The sequence below is a fragment of the Oncorhynchus clarkii genome, chromosome 12 (assembly GCF_045791955.1).
Source record: "Oncorhynchus clarkii lewisi isolate Uvic-CL-2024 chromosome 12, UVic_Ocla_1.0, whole genome shotgun sequence".
NCBI classification, from domain to species: Eukaryota; Metazoa; Chordata; class Actinopteri; order Salmoniformes; family Salmonidae; genus Oncorhynchus; species Oncorhynchus clarkii.
Genome location: NC_092158.1, coordinates 66,292,718 through 66,310,835, shown reverse-complemented (window position 1 = coordinate 66,310,835; position 18,118 = coordinate 66,292,718). Strand labels below are relative to the sequence as shown.

General features: G+C 39.7%; 1 protein-coding gene and 1 non-coding gene across 3 annotated transcripts in view; both read right to left on the bottom strand.

Annotated features, from left to right (window-relative positions):
* Positions 1-229: 229 nt before the first annotated feature.
* LOC139421069 (sodium channel protein type 4 subunit alpha B-like) overlaps positions 230-18,118 on the bottom strand; it is a 37,949-nt gene continuing 20,060 nt past the window's right edge. Inside the window, exons 12-26 of one of the 2 annotated variants that reach the window (XM_071171589.1) lie at positions 16,585-16,687; positions 15,882-16,120; positions 14,762-14,935; positions 11,233-11,589; positions 10,013-10,462; positions 7,940-8,048; positions 7,222-7,376; positions 6,960-7,133; positions 6,673-6,795; positions 6,127-6,408; positions 5,793-5,846; positions 5,553-5,694; positions 5,304-5,401; positions 4,646-4,916; positions 230-4,511 (exon numbers count right to left, since the gene is read on the bottom strand). In XM_071171589.1, coding sequence (XP_071027690.1) covers positions 3,427-4,511; positions 4,646-4,916; positions 5,304-5,401; positions 5,553-5,694; positions 5,793-5,846; positions 6,127-6,408; positions 6,673-6,795; positions 6,960-7,133; positions 7,222-7,376; positions 7,940-8,048; positions 10,013-10,462; positions 11,233-11,589; positions 14,762-14,935; positions 15,882-16,120; positions 16,585-16,687 — 3,816 coding nt within the window. In that variant the 3' untranslated portion in view covers positions 230-3,426. Of the gene's footprint in view, positions 4,512-4,645; positions 4,917-5,303; positions 5,409-5,552; positions 5,695-5,792; positions 5,847-6,126; positions 6,409-6,672; positions 6,796-6,959; positions 7,134-7,221; positions 7,377-7,939; positions 8,049-10,012; positions 10,463-11,232; positions 11,590-14,761; positions 14,936-15,881; positions 16,121-16,584; positions 16,688-18,118 lie in introns of both variants that reach the window. The other variant, XM_071171588.1, reaches the window with a different exon arrangement.
* LOC139423279 (U7 small nuclear RNA) lies at positions 9,055-9,109 on the bottom strand. Its single transcript, XR_011635830.1, has one exon. It is a non-coding gene; the product is annotated as a U7 small nuclear RNA (small nuclear RNA).

Sequence of the window (18,118 nt, the reverse complement as noted above, 5' to 3'; positions counted from 1 at the left end):
TGTACTCCAGGGGAAAAATGTCACATCTGTAAATTGTTATTGATCATAACTGGGAACAAAGGTGCCGTGGCTGGTAAAAGTGAGATACTTGAAAGCTACTCATGTTTGGCAGGAAAGTTGTGGCTTGTATAGTTGTCCAGCAGATGGCATATACAGCATGCTGGTGAACAAATACATCATAAAGATCAAATAGTTTTTGTGAAACAATACAACTGGCAGAGCATCCAAACACATCTATCTTTTTTTTATTAGAAATGTATTAGAATTGTTAGAAAGTAAAATTATAAAGCATAATATGTACTTCTGTGTATTTGCCTTTATAGTCTATCATTACATGAATTAAACACTATTCAGATCAATAATACAAAGTAATAATCTCCAAACTCCTCCACAGTTGAGCAGTGAATATACAATGTTTACAGGCCACGCTGACAGCACACATTCAGCCTCAGTAAAAAAAATGCAATATAACCGTCCTTCTCTATCACTTTCACACAGTATTCGTTTTTGTAAACAATGGTGCATGACATCTATGTTATTTCCATTTCACAATTCCAAGGTCCTCCGCTTGAATGTTCACACAGTGCGCAGAACATGATTTACAGGTAAACCAGTCTCCCTTTGGATGAACTGCTGTTGTAGGTAGCACTTACAAATAGGCACACTTGATTTAACAAACATGGAAGCTCTTGTACAAAAGTATGCCGTTGCTAGCTTAGTATTTGTCCTTAATTCAAATGAAGTAAAAACTGGTTAGAATTATTGAATCCCTGAAATAAATATAAAAATGTACTTATGTTATCTAAGTTGTCCTCCACACATTGTTTCAAGGTGGTTCCATGCATGTGTAATTAATCCATGTGTTTCTCACACAAGTTTCCAAAGAAGTTGCAGTGTGCTTGATTGTGCTTATCGGAGTGTATTAGTATCAATTGTAAAATGTGCCTCTCCAGACAGAGATTGTGTAAGATACTGTACACACATTTAGGTGAGATTGATATTAAAGTATAATTAAAAAGTAGTTAACATCACACTTTTTAATGAATAAACTGCGTTCCTAACAAGGCTTCAAAGTGCTTTCCTACTGTATTCCCATGATTAAGACATTTCTGTGTTAAGACTTGTATGGCCATTTTAGCTGAAGCTTTTATCCGAAGTGACTCAGTTAACACATGTGGTATGTGCCCCTTGTGAAAACCAAAAACAACAACTCTGGTGTTACAAGCCCCATGTTCCAATAAACTGACCAGTACATTTTCAGCATATTGTAAAAATATGTCATTATTCATTTCTATCATCATACTGCTTAATAGCACAAATAATTGCAGATTAAAAACCGAACACTGTTAGTAGTACTTGTATTACTACAGTACTTGTGTTACTACAGTAGGTTAGTTGTGTTACTACAATGAGAAAAACGCAAAAGGAAAGTTATTTTCCTTAAAAATATAATCAAAGGAAAATATACAGAAAATTAAGAAATTCGACAATAAAAGAAAACTGACAGTGTAAAAATTTGTCAAATTTGTTGTTATTCAGCAGAATACGGGATAGGTGTGTGTGTGTGTGTGTGTCGTGGAACGGTTGATTGAGCTAATGTAGGCTAATGTGATTAGCATGAGGGTGTAAGTAACAAAAACATTTTCAAAATCTAAAATGCGCCTGGGCTGGTAAAATACATCATGGCATTTCAAAGATGATAGTACAAAAAATACAAAAAAATACAAAAATACAAAAAAAACGCATGTTTTTTTCTTTGTTACATCTTTTACCAGATCTAATGTGTTATATTGTCCTACATTACTTTCACATTTACACAAACTTCAAAGTGTTTCCTTTCAAATGGTATCAAGAATATGCATATCCTTGCTTCAGGTCCTGAGCTAGAGGCAGTTAGATTTGGGTATGTAATTTTAGGCGAAAATTGAGAAAAAGGGTCCGATCCTAATTGCAAACGCAAATCCTTTCTCAATCTGTTTTCTAAACCTGTTTTTTCATTAAAGTGTTCTCATTTTCAGATGTTAAAGGCACAGGTCATATTTGTTACTAAATATTTTTGGGGTAAAAAAAATATAAAATACTTTGTATATACTCTAAATCCCAGTGTTAGTATTTGCTTTAATACCTTAAAAAATGAACACACAAGAGTGTTGGCCGAATACGTCAAACCAAACTCCAGACAAATAATAACTTCAAAATAGAATTGTATTCAATAAAAAATATTTTTAACATTTTTCTTTGACGTTCTTGTACTGGTATTTGGAAAATTGTAGGGAAGTCATACGAGTTTAGATTACAATGACATATGTACCAAAAGTCAGATTCCATATGAAAAATCTATAACATTCTTGAGAATCCTGTTTTTGAAGTCATATTTCAACTTTGAAGATACAGATGAGATTATTGCTTGCCTTTTTCATTGCAATTAATACTGCAAGTGCAGTAGAATATGTTATATTTATTTAACTAGGCAAGTCAGTTAAGAACAAATTAAGAACACATTCTTAATTACAATGACAGACTGGGAACAGTGGTTTAACTGCCTTGTTCAGGGGCAGAACAACAGATTTTTACCTTGTCAGCTCGGGGATTCAATCTAGCAACCTTTCAGTTACTGGTCCAACGCTCGACCCACTAGGCTTCCTGCTAACCCAACAAACAGTTGAATAAAAAAGGTATAAAAAATACGAAAAGGAACATATTTATTAAATTACTTTCAGGGGACTGAAAGTACGTTTTTGTGTTAAGAGTAAAACCATAGGAGTCAGGTCCCTACTCACTTGTGAGATGGAGTTTAATTCACTTATTATTATCTTATACATTGCTAACTAACTATCTCTTAGGTTATTTAATTCTCAAATGATCTCAACTATATATTACAAGGGGTCTGCTACCACAACTGGGCTTGCATCCATAAAATGGGCCAAAACTTTCAACTCAGGCTTTGGTGATTGTCTTGCCAACAATAGCTATGATTTCTCAGTCAATACATTCCAGGTTATCATCAACATCAATTAACATTGACTGCTATATTCGTTATAACCATCATCTCTATGCAATCGCTTAGATTCAGTGGGGTGGGCTCAACGTGTCCCTCAAAGACTTAGTTAGCAAGAAACTCAGACTCTGACCCAAGCCAAACATACCAAAGTTGGACTTTGGAGATGAAGAAGCGGTCTCATGGTCAAAGGCAGAAGACCATGATGATGAAGTGTTTATCCATTGGTTGCACTAGCTTTTCAAACATGGGACTCTTTCAGCTGTGAGTTATGGGTTGAGGCCGGGATGACAAAGGGGGCAGAGTGCGAGATGATCTCGTTCTGAAGCTCCACAGGCGGCGGCGTTTCAGTAGTCACCACAGGAGGTTGTGTCGCTGTCAGTTCTTTTCTCTCCCGTTTTACATAAGAATCCATATCTACAACGGTTTCATCCGTGAAGTGATTGTTGGCTTTCATACAGTTTGCTCATTCTGATGGCAATCATTCCTTCCTGCTCTGGCGGCGCTTCGTCCTCCTTGGTTAACTCTTTCTTCTCATGGTACTTGTAGGAAGCGAGTTTCATCGAACTTCTCAGCAGATGCTTACAATAGGCTCTCTGAATAACAACAGCTGCTACCTCCTCCTGCTTTCGCCTCAGGGTGGTGGTGATTGGCTTGAATGACACTTTAAAGGGGTTTTTGGCCATGAACTTCTCCTCCATGCTCTCCTTCATGGCATCCATCTCCCCTGATTCTCCCAGCACCTCTGTGGTCAGCGCCAGCAGGATGTCCAGACAGTGGATCTTATCCCCAGGGACAATGGGAAGGTCCATGGTGATCAGCTTGATTGCGTTGGGTTTGGGGATCCTGAGCGGGTCTTTAAGCGTGTCACAGAACTCCGACAAAATGTCGTAGGCGATGAATTGTGACGCGTCAGGGTCGAACTTCTCCCAGGTCTCATAGAACATCTCAAAGTCTTCCTCACACAGAGGGTTGCCGCTCTCCTCGATGACAACATTGAAGTTCTCGAGAATAACGGCAATGTACATGTTGACCACAAGAAAGAAACACATGATGATGTAGCTGCAGATAAAAAGAATTCCCCAACCAAGGCTGCTGCAGTTGCCTCTTACATCTGTGCCTGGATTTTCAATGTACGGGTCACAGTTCGGAGGTGTACTACTCATCATGGGTGAGAGGACACTGTCCCAACCGGCTAAGGTTGTGATCGTGAACAGACAAATGATACTGTTGCCAAAAGTTTCAAAATTGATCATATCGTCTATTCCGGCCTCCTTTTTGACATATGCAAAGTTGGACATTCCAAAAATGGAGAAGATAAACATGATGAGAAGGAGCAGGAGCCCAATGTTGAAGATAGCTGGAAGTGACATCCTCAGGGAAAACAACAGTGTCCGGATGCCTTTAGCTCCTCGGATAAGTCTCAGAACTCGACCAATCCTGGCCAGTCTTACGACACGGAAAAGGGTAGGTGAGACAAAATACTTCTCTATGAGGTCCGCCAGCAGTAAACCTGGAATGGAAAAAAAAAATTATAATTCAGTTTTCATTCTTATTACTATGTTCTTCAATCATGTTTCATTTCAGCAAAAATAAAGAATTCTGTAGCTACACGACTAATGTATACAGTCTTTTCTTCATATTCACCAAGGATGGAGAGAATGACGACGACAAAATCTAAAATATTCCATCCGACGGTAAAATAATATTGCCGCAATCCGATCAACTTGAGGATACACTCTGCGATGAAGATGAAGATAAACACCAGGTTGATGAAGAAGAGGATGCTATCCTTCTCCTCGCTCTGGTCATCCGTGTCCACCATCATCGTTACCATGCTGAGGCAGATCAGCACAATAATGAAGACCTCGAAGAATTGGTTGGTGATCAGGTCATAAACAATGCCTGTGAATTTGTTCTTCAACCGCCAATCAATAGAGACCAAGAGAAAGATAGGACAAAACAGAGTGAATTAGAGGTATGTTAGGTCAATGACATGCACATGAAAATAACAGTATGTCTCTATACTTTGGAGGGAAAGTTTTCTTCATAAGGGAGGAACAGAAGCGGGCAAGAGCAGATAGTGATAAAGCCTGGCCAATACCTTCTCATTGAGTGGTCCGTATTTAACTTAAAATGTTCTTCTTAAACGTTGGTGATGATACACTTCTATTTTAACTAAGAACACTGTCACTTAACTGATGTGTAAAGGGCTGGTATAGCATCTAGAGTAGATGGTATGGAATACACACTCTTTTGTTCTACATCTTTAGGCAATTTGCCAGTAACTCAAGCAGGTGCTTACCTTGGGTCTAGGAATGGGTTTCTGTAGCTTCTTGGAACCAAGCTTTTTCATGGCATTGTAGTATTTATTCTGTTCCTCTGTCATGAAAATATTTTTTCCTCCAAAGTATAGAGACATACAGTTATTTTCATGTGCATGTCATCTAAAATACTTGTAATTTATACGTGTATAGTATTGTTGTGATAATGTTTTAGAAAGGCTTGCATGCTGTGTTTGCTATTTCGTGATATTATGCTGTAGGAAGGCTACTTATCTTCTTTTTTTGCTGGTTGAAGTTGTCGATAATGACACCAATGAAGAGATTCAGCATGACGAAGGTCCCAAAGATGATGAACATGACAAAGTAGATGTACATGTAAACATTATCCTCATACATGGGTTGCTCTCCCACCTTGTAGACAGAGAAGATCAAATCATAAGAAATTAGGTTGTTATCATACTCATTTCAAAGTGTATAATTATTATTACAGTATTAAGGAATTGTCTTACAATACGCGAATCCACAGCGCCATACATTATACCCAGCCAGCCTTTAAATGTTGCCTGAGAGAAGAAAAAAAATGACAAAAATGTAATGCTGTAAGAAACAGTAGGCTGTTTCAGTAGGCATACATTACAGTAGGCATACATTACAGCTTTAAACAACTTCAACTATAAAACAGAGCTTCAACACCTGCATTTGTTGCTGTTTGGGGTTTTGGCTGGGTTTCTGTACAGCACTTTGTGACATCAGCTGATGTAAGAAGGGCTTTATAAATAAATTTGAATGATTCGATTGAGTAGTAGGCTATATGATTAGTAAGCAACCTGTTTCGAAACTCACTACTTGCAGGAGGGAAAGGTAGCCCATGGCCACGTTGTCAAAGTTGATCTTTGAGTTCATCCAGCGCACGTCGGCATTACCCTCTATTAGTTGGATGCATTCGGTCCTGTTGTTCACAATGTCAGCAGAGAACATCTCCTCAGATGTGGTATTGAAGCAGTAGTAGTACTTCCCAGCAAACAGGTTGACTCCAATGATGCTGAAGATGAGCCAGAAGGTGACACACACTAGAAGCACATTGACAATGGAAGGAATGGCCCCCACCAGAGCGTTCACCACCACCTGTGGAAAGGAAATGATGTGCCCAAATTTGAGAGAACCTGCCAATCAAATCTCTAGTAAAAGCAGAGCTTGTACAGGATGTAAAAAGGGATTCATATTGAACTGCTGAGACTAATTGGAGTGAAATACTCTTTGCATTGTTGATCAGATCTCGAAAATGTATCAACGAATGCATTTAATTTCTAAGGCCACAGATTTACATGTTCGGGACTCATCAAATACACCACTTCTCTTATTTCAGTTCTCGACTTGTAAAAGACTCACCTTCATTCCCTCAAATCTGGACAGGGCGCGGAGGGGCCGCAAAGCCCGTAACTTTCGAAGAGATTTGATTGACCCAAGTTCAGCGTAGCCCAGGATGTTAGCCGTTAAACTAATCATAGACACCTAGGAGATTTGGGATGTGATGACAACATGTGAAGATTAGCTTTCTCAAAGGAACTGACATTTTGATCATTTATATTGATGAAATATTACTTATAATTGTTGAAAATATAAAATATGACTAGGATGCACTACCCAGATGGGCACGGGCTATTACTTTGCCTTACATTCACAATGAGGAAGTCCAGCCAGCACCATGCATTTGTGAAGTAGGCCTGGAATCCGTAAGCCACCCACTTCAAGAGCATCTCAATAATGAACACGTAGGTGAAGACTTGATCAGCATATTCCAGGATGACTTTTATGGTCCTGCGCTGTTCAATGTGTATGTCTTCAAAAGCCTGTGAAGAATTGAGCAAAATATCACGGACAGCTGTTTCAAAACACCATATGTCGGTATCCGCATTGCACTGAAAGAAGGCATCTCACCAAAGCTCCACTACTCATCAGGATCATGAAGATGATAAAGGACTGAAAGTAGTTGTGCTCCACAATGAGGAAGCATGTCTTCCTGAAGTTCCACCAAGTTTTTCCTTTCCCTGTGGTGATGTCACAATCAAGGCAAGGGCATCGTCCAATACATGCTATCAGAGATTTGAGGAAGGAGAACATATGAGTAAGATTAGGCAAAACATCCCTCGCACCCTATCTACCAGTACGGTCCACATTTGTCAAGTCAGGCATTTCAGAAGTACAATCAATGCAGGTGAAAAAATAACGCTCATTCATGGAGATGAGGGGTGCTAATGAATTCATGTTCACTTAAAATGTATTCTACCATTTGAACCATGCAGGGAACCTCCACTTAAATAGGCAGTATAGTCATTGTCTTATCAGCCAGGGAAATGCAACATGACTCAATCAAAACTACACTATGTAAGCGAGCCCTGCTCTCTCTCCCGTTCTCCCCCTGAACAACTAAGTAAATCATTGGAGGCTGATGTAGGTTAACTACAGTATTCTGAACAAAAAAAATGCAACATGCAACAATTTCAAAGATTTTACTGAGTTATATTTGTGGGATCTATTATTTCAGCTCATGGAACATGGGACCAACACATTACATGTTGCATTTATATTTTTGTTTCGTGTATATTGACTCCCATGGAGTTACAGCATCAAGCCTGTAAGAGGGAGATCCTCTTACTCTCAGTCCAGCAGTTCTCAGGGCTGGTGGGGTTTGCCTCTTCTTTCTCCACTTCCACACTTGTCCTGCAGATCAAAGAGGCATTGTCCTGTGCAATAGGTTTCCTTCGCTGTAGTGAGAGAGACATCTGTATTAGATAATCTGGGATATCCCATTTGTAGCTAATTTTATAGGTAAAAAAAACACACAAAAAACAAAATGAGAACTATCCCGTTAATTAAATTGTATCTTGAACTCAGAGTTTAATCTGGGTTGGTTTGAGAGATATGAAATGTCATATCATCAATTTACTATGACCTTTATTTAGTCACTGTTTTGAGCAGATATTCCTGGGAAACAGCACAACATTATATAGGTTAGTAAGAGGAGGAATGATTTAAGTTACCTATGTGCCAATAACTCTTTGCCCAGTCACATATTCATATGGTATCTTTCACATACAGTGCCGCTTGTCACATTATATTAAATAGTAAACACACTGTGGGAAAGAAGTAGGACATAGCAACTGTTGCCCTACAGTCTCTTTAAAGTTTGTAAACATGTCAGCTCCAAAATATTATTCAACCCCTGCACAGAAGAACGTAAATATAAATTGTAATTCAATAATGTTATATGTTAACTGCGAGTGGCCTGAAGTGTTTCCTTTAGGAGTGTGTGCAGCCGTTGCAGAGCAAGAGGAACAACTACTTCAAGGTCTCAGAGCGAGTGATGTCACTGATTGAAACGCTATTAGCAGGCACCCTGCTAACTAGCTAGCCATTTCACATCGGTTACACCTACTAAAGCCTGGTGACGCTGGGCCAATTGTACACTGCCCTATGGGACTCCCGTTAACAGCCAGATGTGATACAGCCTGGATTTGAACCAGGGACTGTAGTGACACCACTTGCCCTGAGATGCAGTGCCTTAAACTGCTGCGCCACTCGAGAGCCCCAACTAAAGTCTGCAAAAACAATACATTGAATACTATAGTATTTACTGTAGTTATCTGTAGTATAATTAATATAGTTAAAGAGAACTGTAGTGTATAGTAATTAATGTAGTGTTTTTGCAGATTGTATTATACTGTAGTATTTACTGTAGTGTTTTAGTTGCACTATCTTTGACATAGAATTGAAGGCTTTCTCCTTGAGGAAACCTACTGGAGAAATACTAAAAGTGCAAATTTTCAATAACATGTAGGTAGGTCGGTAGGACTGGGGTCTGAACGGATAGTTCAGAGCTCCTCCTCTTTTCTATAACTTATAGGGAACACAATATATGATCTATACTTGGCATGTAGGTTTCTCACTTGGCACAAATTGGGATATGGGGGAGGGGAATGGGCCGGGTAATTGCAAATTAAATACTGTAGTATTTACAATAGTTAAAAAAATGTGTTTTTTTTGCGGACATTACTGTAGTATTTACTATAGTGCTTTTTGGTGGATAATATTGTAGTATTTACTATAGTATTCTACAGTATGCTAAACCATTCTATAGTAAGTACTACACATGATCAAGGGATACTACAGTGTGTAGTATAGTATTCCACAGTATAATATATATTACTACAGAATTCTATACTAAGTACTGTAGTATTATATATTTTATGTGGGTAGTCTACCCTGCATGTCAGCAGCAGACAGATTTATTTTGATTGTCACTGCGGAATTCAAATACTGTAGTTTGCTTAAGTTATTTGGCCATGACTATAAGAAATCCCATAAAACGTACCAAAAGAAAAAGGTTGTTTATCTTATCAGCATTACAATAACACTGATACCGAATAGAATAATACTAGTACTAATAATATTGCAAATGATAACAATATATGAAGTGCATGTATGTGCTTGTATATCGGTTATTTCTCTTGTCAGTATGAAGCCTTCGTCTTGATTACTCGATATTGTTTGTAATGAATGCTCAAAATATAACCCACTGGGCACGGACGTCAATTCAGAATCTATTCCACGTTGGTTCACCGTAATTTCATTGAACTGACATGGAAACCATGACGATTCAACCAGTGTGTGTCCAGTGGGAACAGATGTCTGTGTCAAGTTTAACTCATCAATAATGCCAAGGTCTTACCTTAGCATCCTCATTTGTGCCTTCTCCTTTCACTTCAGAACTGTCATCCTCATCATCATCAGACTCCATTTTGGCAATGGGTACATCCAGGGTCAAATTCGCATGTGCAAGAAATCCACTTGGGTTAACATGGTCCAGCATTTTGAGCTCCAAATCAGCCTTTGGGTTGTCACTGGAATTGATATTTTTCAAAGCCAAGCTGTCTTTTGGGAGGCCGTCCACATCCCCATTACTACCCCCATTACCGTCAGCCCCGTCTCCATCCTCCTTAGTCTGGTTGCCTATGATAATGCAGAACTGCTTGATGACGTATGCCTTGGCCCAGTTCATGCCCCTGGTGATCCTGCCGGTGGCGATCTGCAGGTTGTTCATCTCCCCGTCCTCCTCTGGAGCCGCCAGGTTGTAACGGCTGAACGAGCTCAGCAGAAAGGTGAAGAAGAGGTTCAACACCTGGATGGATAGTTAGAACAACTGGATTTGTTTTAGCACATCGTATTTGTTATTATTGTCCCCGATGTTCTTGAACCAGGGTAGTGAAATTATTATTTGTCAATTTCTTCTGGTTAATATTGTCAAAAGTATTCTAAAAGTCAGACAGTACGCGTGTAACTTTACCTCTCAATAGTATCTAACAGTGGTATTGGACTTGCGTGACCTCAAACGCCTGCTACATCATCAGTAGACTTAAGGCTGCCCCCTCCATGATTCCTGTAAGCCCCCTGCTATTTTATCTATGCCACCTGCCCCAGTGGATCCCCAAACACCCCAAGGTCAGAACTGCTGGCCCATATCATGGAACTAATAATAGCCTCTCCATTGAGTGAATGGTGTGTGTCCTATTCGATGCCACTACTAGTCAATGAGATTCTCCCGGGAGTTCAGACAGAAAGCCATGCTTGTCTTTGGCACATTGTTTGTTGTCAGGTTTTTGGTAAACTGGCATAGCTATTTCCTCTCTTCATCCTATGAATAACCAAAGAGGAAACACAACCAGTTTTGTTTACAGTGAAGGACCGCCTGGTATCCATCAAAAGAATGTGGAGCTGGCATAATCTACTCATTATCTAACAGCAACATAAGAGCTGCATCTGTGGTATGTGCACTGTATGCATGGAGTGCTCCACCGAACACGCTCCCTGATCTTTCATGTTATGTGTATTACACCTTTTGAATAATCCATTAACTAACTAAACACCCACCCTCCAGTGCCCATCACTCACCACTAGTTTACCGATGACCATGACCATCATGAAGAAGACGAGACAAATGCCCTGTCCGGCCACCTCCATGCATTCCCACATGGTCTCGATCCACTCTCCGCACAGCACTCGGAAGATGGTGAGAAAAGCGTGGAAGAAGTTATCCATGTGCCAGCGGGGCAGCTCGCAGTCCAAGGAGATCTTGCAGACACACTCTTTGTAGCTCTTGCCGAAGAGATGCATGCCCCCCGCGGCAAACATGAAGACGATGATGGCCAGAACCAGAGTGATGTTAACCAGGGTGCCCACTGAATTACCGATGATCTTGATTGTCATGTTGAGTGTGGGCCAGGATTTGGTCTGCTTGAAAACGCGCATCTGCCCCCAAAACAATCAGAGACCTTAGTTACATAGGGCTGATTTCCCAGAAACTGCTTTAAAAAATGTAATCAAAACTTGATTTTCCATTGAGCTGTGTCCAGGACACTGGCCCAATAAATAGGTTTGCAGAGTTAGTATCACTTTACTTGATATTATCTTGCATAGGGTTGCAAAAGGAGGGTATATTACTGGTAACTTTTAAAGTTTACCAGTAAACTACCAATATTTTTGTAACTTTCTAGTTTAAAAAAAAAAAATCTAATGATATCTAATTTATCTAAGATCTAATGATCTTTTGGGGTACTTGAGATTATCTCAGGTGTCTGGAATTGTATGTGGCCCTCTGTGTGGCTTCATCACATGTAAAAAATGATTTACTGAACAAAAGTATAAACGCAACAGGTAGTGCTAGTTCCATGTTTCATGAGATAAAATAAGATCCCAGAAATATTCCATAAGGTACAAAAAGCTAATTTCGCTCAGATTTTATGCCCAGACTTGTTTACATCCCTTTTAGAAAGCATTACTCCTTTGCCAAGATAATCCATTCACCTGGCAGGTGTGGCATATCAAGAAGCTGATTAAACAGCATGATAATTACACAGGTGACCCTGGGGCTGGGTAAAATAAAAGGCCACTCTAAAATGTGCACTTTTGTCACACAACGCCACAGATGTCTCAAGTTTTCAAGGAGCATGCAATTGGCTTGCTGACTGCAGGAATGTCCACCAGAGCTGTTGACAGAGAATTTAATGTTCATTTCTCTAGCATAAATCACTTCCAATGTCGTTTTAGAGAATTTGGCAGTATGTCCAACCAGCCTCACAACCGCAGACTATGTGTAACCACGCAAGCCCAGGACCTCCACATGCTGCTTCTTCACCTGCGAGATGGTCAGAGGCCACCCGGAGTGCTGATGAAACCGAGGAGGAATTTATGTCTGTAATAAAGCCCTTTTGGGCCTAATTTATTTATTTCAATTGACTGATTTCCTTATATAAACTGTCCCTCAGTAAAGTCGTTGAAATTGTTGCATGTTGCATTTATATATTTTTTGGCATTTATAATATAATCTAATAAGGTGTTTTTTTTAAACTTAGTGATGTTTAATATGAGGGTTTCAGCATGACATAGTTGAAGTTGGAAATGTACACACACTTAGCCAAATACATTTCAACTCAGTTTCTCACAATTCCTGGCATTTAATCAGAGTAAAAATTCCCTGTATTTTAAGAATGTGAAATGTCAGAATAATAGTAGAGAGAATTATTTATTTCAGCTTTTATTTCTTTCATTACATTCCCAGTGGGTCAGACGTTTACATACACTCAATTAGTATTTTGTAGCATTGCCTTTCAATTGTTTAACTTTGGTCAAACGTTTCAAGTAGCCTTCCACAAGCTTCCCCCAATAAGTTGGGTGAATTTTGGCCCATTGCTCCTGACAGAGCTGGTGAAACTGAGTCAGGTTTGTAGGCCTCCTTGCTCGCACACACACTTTTTCAGTTCTGACCACACATTTTCTATAGGATTGAGGTCAGGGCTTTGTGATGGCCACTCCAATACTTTGACTTTGTTGTCCTTAAGCCATTTTGCCACAACTTTGGAAGTATGCTTGGGGTCATTGTCCATTTGGAAGACCCATTTGCGACCAAGCTTTAACTTCCTGACTGATGTCTTGATTGTTTCAATATATCCACATAATTGTCCTGCCTCATGATGCCATCTATTTTGTGACGTGCACCAGTCCCTCCTGCAGCAAGCACCACTACAACATGATGCTGCCACCCCCGTGCTTCACGGTTGGGATGGTGTTCTTCGGCTAGCAAGCCTCCCCCTTTTTCCTCCAAACATAACGATGGTCATTATGGCCAAACAGTTATATTTTTGTTTCATCAGACCAGAGGACATTTCTACAAAAAGTAAGATCTTTGTCCCCATGTGCAGTTGCAAACCATAGTCTGGCTTTTTTATGGCGGTTTTGGAGCAGTAACTTCTTCCTTGCTGAGCGGCCTTTCAGGTTATGTCGATTATAGGACTCGTTTTACTGTGGATATAAATACTTTTGTACCTGTTTCCTCCAGCATCTTCACAAGGTCCTTTGCTCTTCTTCTGGGATTGATTTGCACTTTTCGCACCAAAGTACGTCCAAAGTCTTCTCTAGGAGCATGAATGCGCCTCCTTCCTGAGCGGTATGATGGCTGTGTGGTCCCGTGGTGTTTATACTTGCGTACTATTGTTGTACAGATGAACGTGGTACCTTCAGGCATTTTGGAGGTCTTGGCTGGTTTCTTTTGATTTTCCCATGATGTCAAGCAAAGAGGCACTGAGTTTGAAGGTAGGCCTTGAAAAACATCCAAAGGTACACCTCCAATTGACTCAAATTATGTCAATTAGCCTGTCCGAAGCTTCTAAAGCCATGACATAATTTTCTGGAATTTTTCAAGCGGTTTAAACGCACAGTCAACATAGTGTATGTAAACTTCTGACCCACTTGAATTGTGATACAGTGAATTATAAGTTAAATCATCTGTAAACAATTGTTGGAAAAATTACTTGTGTCATGCACAAAGTAGATGACCTAACTGACTTGCCAAAACTATAGTTTGTGTGAGTGGGTGAGTGGTTGAAAAACAAGTTAATGACTCCAACTCAAACTTCCGACTTCAAATGTATGTTTAAAAAAGATTTTCACATCTATTTATTTGACCATGTCAATACATAGTGTTTTACAATGTCTTTATCATAAATGTTGTAGAGTCAAACTGATGGCAGATGTGAAAAATTGTCAATAGTTGGAAGAGTTGATAAAAAAATAATGCCATTGTTGATTAGATGCTTCTTTCATTAGGCTATTTTCTAATAAACCATATAGTCTATCCACTAGAAATTCAAGGACAGTATGGACACAGATATACAAAATGAATAATATGAATACATAATATACAAGTTCTTCAAGTATAAATTACCGAAGTTACCACAGATTGCCATAGATGACCTGCTAATTACCCAAATTACAGAAGATTCCGGTAATTTTGGTAAATTACCCAGTAGTTTTCAACCCTACTCTTGTAACTAGTTTATGAACATGTATTGATCGATCGTGATTGATTCTCACTGCACAGTTACACAGAGAGTATGATCTAAATTGTGGGTGGAGGGACCCTCACCAGACGGAAGGAACGAAGCACGGAAAGACCCTCGACGTCGGCCAGCCACAGCTCCATCAGGCTGATTGCCACAATGATGCTGTCGAAGATGTTCCCCCCGACCTGGAAGTAGTAGTACGGATCCATGGCGATGAGCTTCAGCACCATCTCTGCTGTGAAGATTCCTATGAAGACCTGTACAAGAGATGAGAGAGGCGGGGCCTAGTGAATTCTATTGAAAACTGTGCCGTGTGTAGATATGTAGATTCTCATGGTTTCTGCTTGCACTGTAAACCTGCGTTTTTAACACGATCATTTTGAGAGAGAGATTTTTTAATCACAAACCTTGAATTATCTTCATCAGATGACACTCATAGGACGTCATGTTACACAATACATGCATGTTTTGTTTGATAAAGTTCATATTTATATAAAAAAAAATCTGATCTTACATTGGCGCGTTAGATTCACTAGTTCCAAAAACATCAAGTGATTTTGCATAGCCAAATCATTCAACAGAAATACTCAACATAAATATAGATGATAATATAGTTATACACATGAAATTATAGATATACCTCTCCTTAATGCAACCGCTGTGTCAGATTTTTAAAAAAACAGCAATGGAACGCAAGTGACTACCATGAGGACAAAGTGGGATCATAAAATGGCTGCTTGATGGACATCTGATATATTCTGCTCTCATTCACTCCCACAACAACATAGAAGCCTCATTATAATTTATATTGGTGGTTGACATCTAGTGGAACCCCTAGGCAGTGCAAAATCATTCATATCTCAAGTGGATTTCATTGGGGACTCATTTTGGTGAATAAATACAAGCTCAGATTTCTGACTTCCTGTTTTGATTTCAACTCAGGATTTTGCCTGCCAATGTGAGTTCTGTTATACTCACAGACATCATCCAAACAGTTTTAGAAACTTCAGAGTGTTTTCTATCCAGTACTAATAATAATATGCAAATATTAGCAACTATGACTGAGGAGCAGGCCGTTTGATATGGGCACCTTTTCATCCAAGCTTTTTAATACTGCCCCTGCAGCCATAAAAAGCTAAAGTACCCCTATCATGGCAAGAGAAGAGGTAAAGTGGAAGAGCATCATTAAGGAAGTTAACTCACCAAGTTCCCCACACTCAGCACTTCTTCAAACTCTATTGTCATGGGGTAGTGCTCCATGGCCAAGAACATGATGTTGAGTACAATGCAGATGGTTATGACCAAGTCCATGAATGGGTCCATCACTATGAAGTACACCCACTTCTTGAAAGTCACCCAGGGCACACAGCAGTTCCATTTCAGGAAGACGTCTGAACACTTGTACCAGCAAGGAGGACAAGGCCTCAGTTCCTCCTCCAAATCTGTTGAAATGAGGGTAAAGGAGAAAGGTGTTAACATCAGAGTACATTTTGTGAGTTTTTGTTATTTTGTACATGACCCTGATTTGTTTTCAACCTTTATTCATTGTTTGCAGCACCTAAAGTTCAAAAGTATTATTAAAGTCTATGTAGGTCTTGAAAAGTATTACTTGTCTTGAGCACCTAAAGTTCAAACGTGTAAGACTGTGGGTTGTTGGTCTTATTGCTGAAGCAGCTGAAACAGTACGTCATCAGTGCATTAGATGGGAAACTTTGATGATGAAACTGAAGATAACTCATAAAAGGATATAAAAGAAGCCCTTGCTCTAAAACAGGAGCCAATTAGAACACAGGTATGGGTGGATATCGCAATAACAGTCCTATACATCACATTCCAGTCCCACACATGGATTCCTTAGGACATTTCATTTATCGTATACAGATCCATTGTGATTTGTGACAGTTACCGTCCATGGCATCTTGGCTGTAGACACTGGGTGAACTGGGTGTCTTCTTCTGAAGGCCTGCTACTTCCAGCTGGTCCTTACTCCCCTTGGGTCTACTGGCCCTCTTGAACACAACAGCAGACAGTAGAACAAAGACAAACATCACCAGGGCCATAGCAACACACTTAAAAAAATGTTTTGTTTACCTCTCTAGGGTATGTGGCGTCCCACCTGGCCAACATCCAGTGAGATTGCAGAGCCCCAAATTCAAATACAGAAATTTTCATTATAATAATTCAGAAAAGGTACAACTATTTTACATAGGTTTAAAGATTACTTTCTTGTGTATCCAACAACGGTGTCAGATTTTAAAAATGCTTTACGGCGAAAGCATAACTTACGATTATTTGAGAACATAGCCCACCAGATAAATCATTACAAACAGTAACCAGCCAAGTAGAAGAGTTACACAAGTCAGAAATAGAGATAAAATTAATCACTTACCTTTGATGATCTTCATATGTTTGCACTCAGAAGACATTAATTTATTCAATAACTGTTCCTTTTGTTCGACAAAGTCTCTTTATATCCAAAAACCTCACTTTTGTTTGCGCGTTTTCTTCAGTAATCCACAGGCTCAAACGCAGTCACAACAGGCAGACCAAAAAATCCAAATAGTATCCGTAAAGTTCATAGAAACATTTCAAACGATGTTCACAATCAATCCTCAGGTTGTTTTTAGCCGAAATAATCGATAATATTTCAACCGGACAATAACGTCGTCAATATAAAAGGTAAACAAGAAAGGAACTCTCTCGGTCGCGCACATGAAAAAGCTCTGTGACACGGCAGGGTCCACTCATTCAGACTGCTCTTACTCCCTCATTTTCTGAAACAATTTCTAAAGACTGTTGACATCTAGTGGAAGGCATAGGAATTGCAATTTGAGTTCTAAGTCAATGGACACTGTAATGGCATTGAATAGAAAACTACAACAAAACAAAAAAATCCTACTTCCTGAATGGATTTTTCTCAGGTTTTCGTCTGCCAAATCAGTTCTGTCACTGACACTATTTTAACAGTGTTGGAAACTTTAGAGCATTTTCTATCTAAATCTACCAATTATATGCATATCCTATCTTCTGGGCCTGAGTAGAAGGCAGTTTAATTTGGGCATGCTTTTCATCCAAAATTCCAAATGCTGCCCCCTACCCTAGAGAAGATAACCCCCTTATTTTCTCCACAATTTCAATCTTTTCTCATCGCTGCAACTCCCTAACGTGCTCGGGAGGCAAAGGTCAAGTCATGCGTCCTCTGAAACATGACCCGCCAAACCGCGCTTCTTATCACTCGACCGCTTAACCTGGAAGCCAGCCACACCAATATGTCGGAGGAAAGACTGTTTACCTGATGACTGAGATCAGCCTGCAGTCGCCCAGCCTGCCACAAGGAGTCACTAGAGCGCAATGAGCCAAGTAAAGCCCCCCTGGCCAAACCCTCCCCTAACCCAGATGGAACTGGGCCGCCCTATGGGACACGGCCAGTTGTGATACAG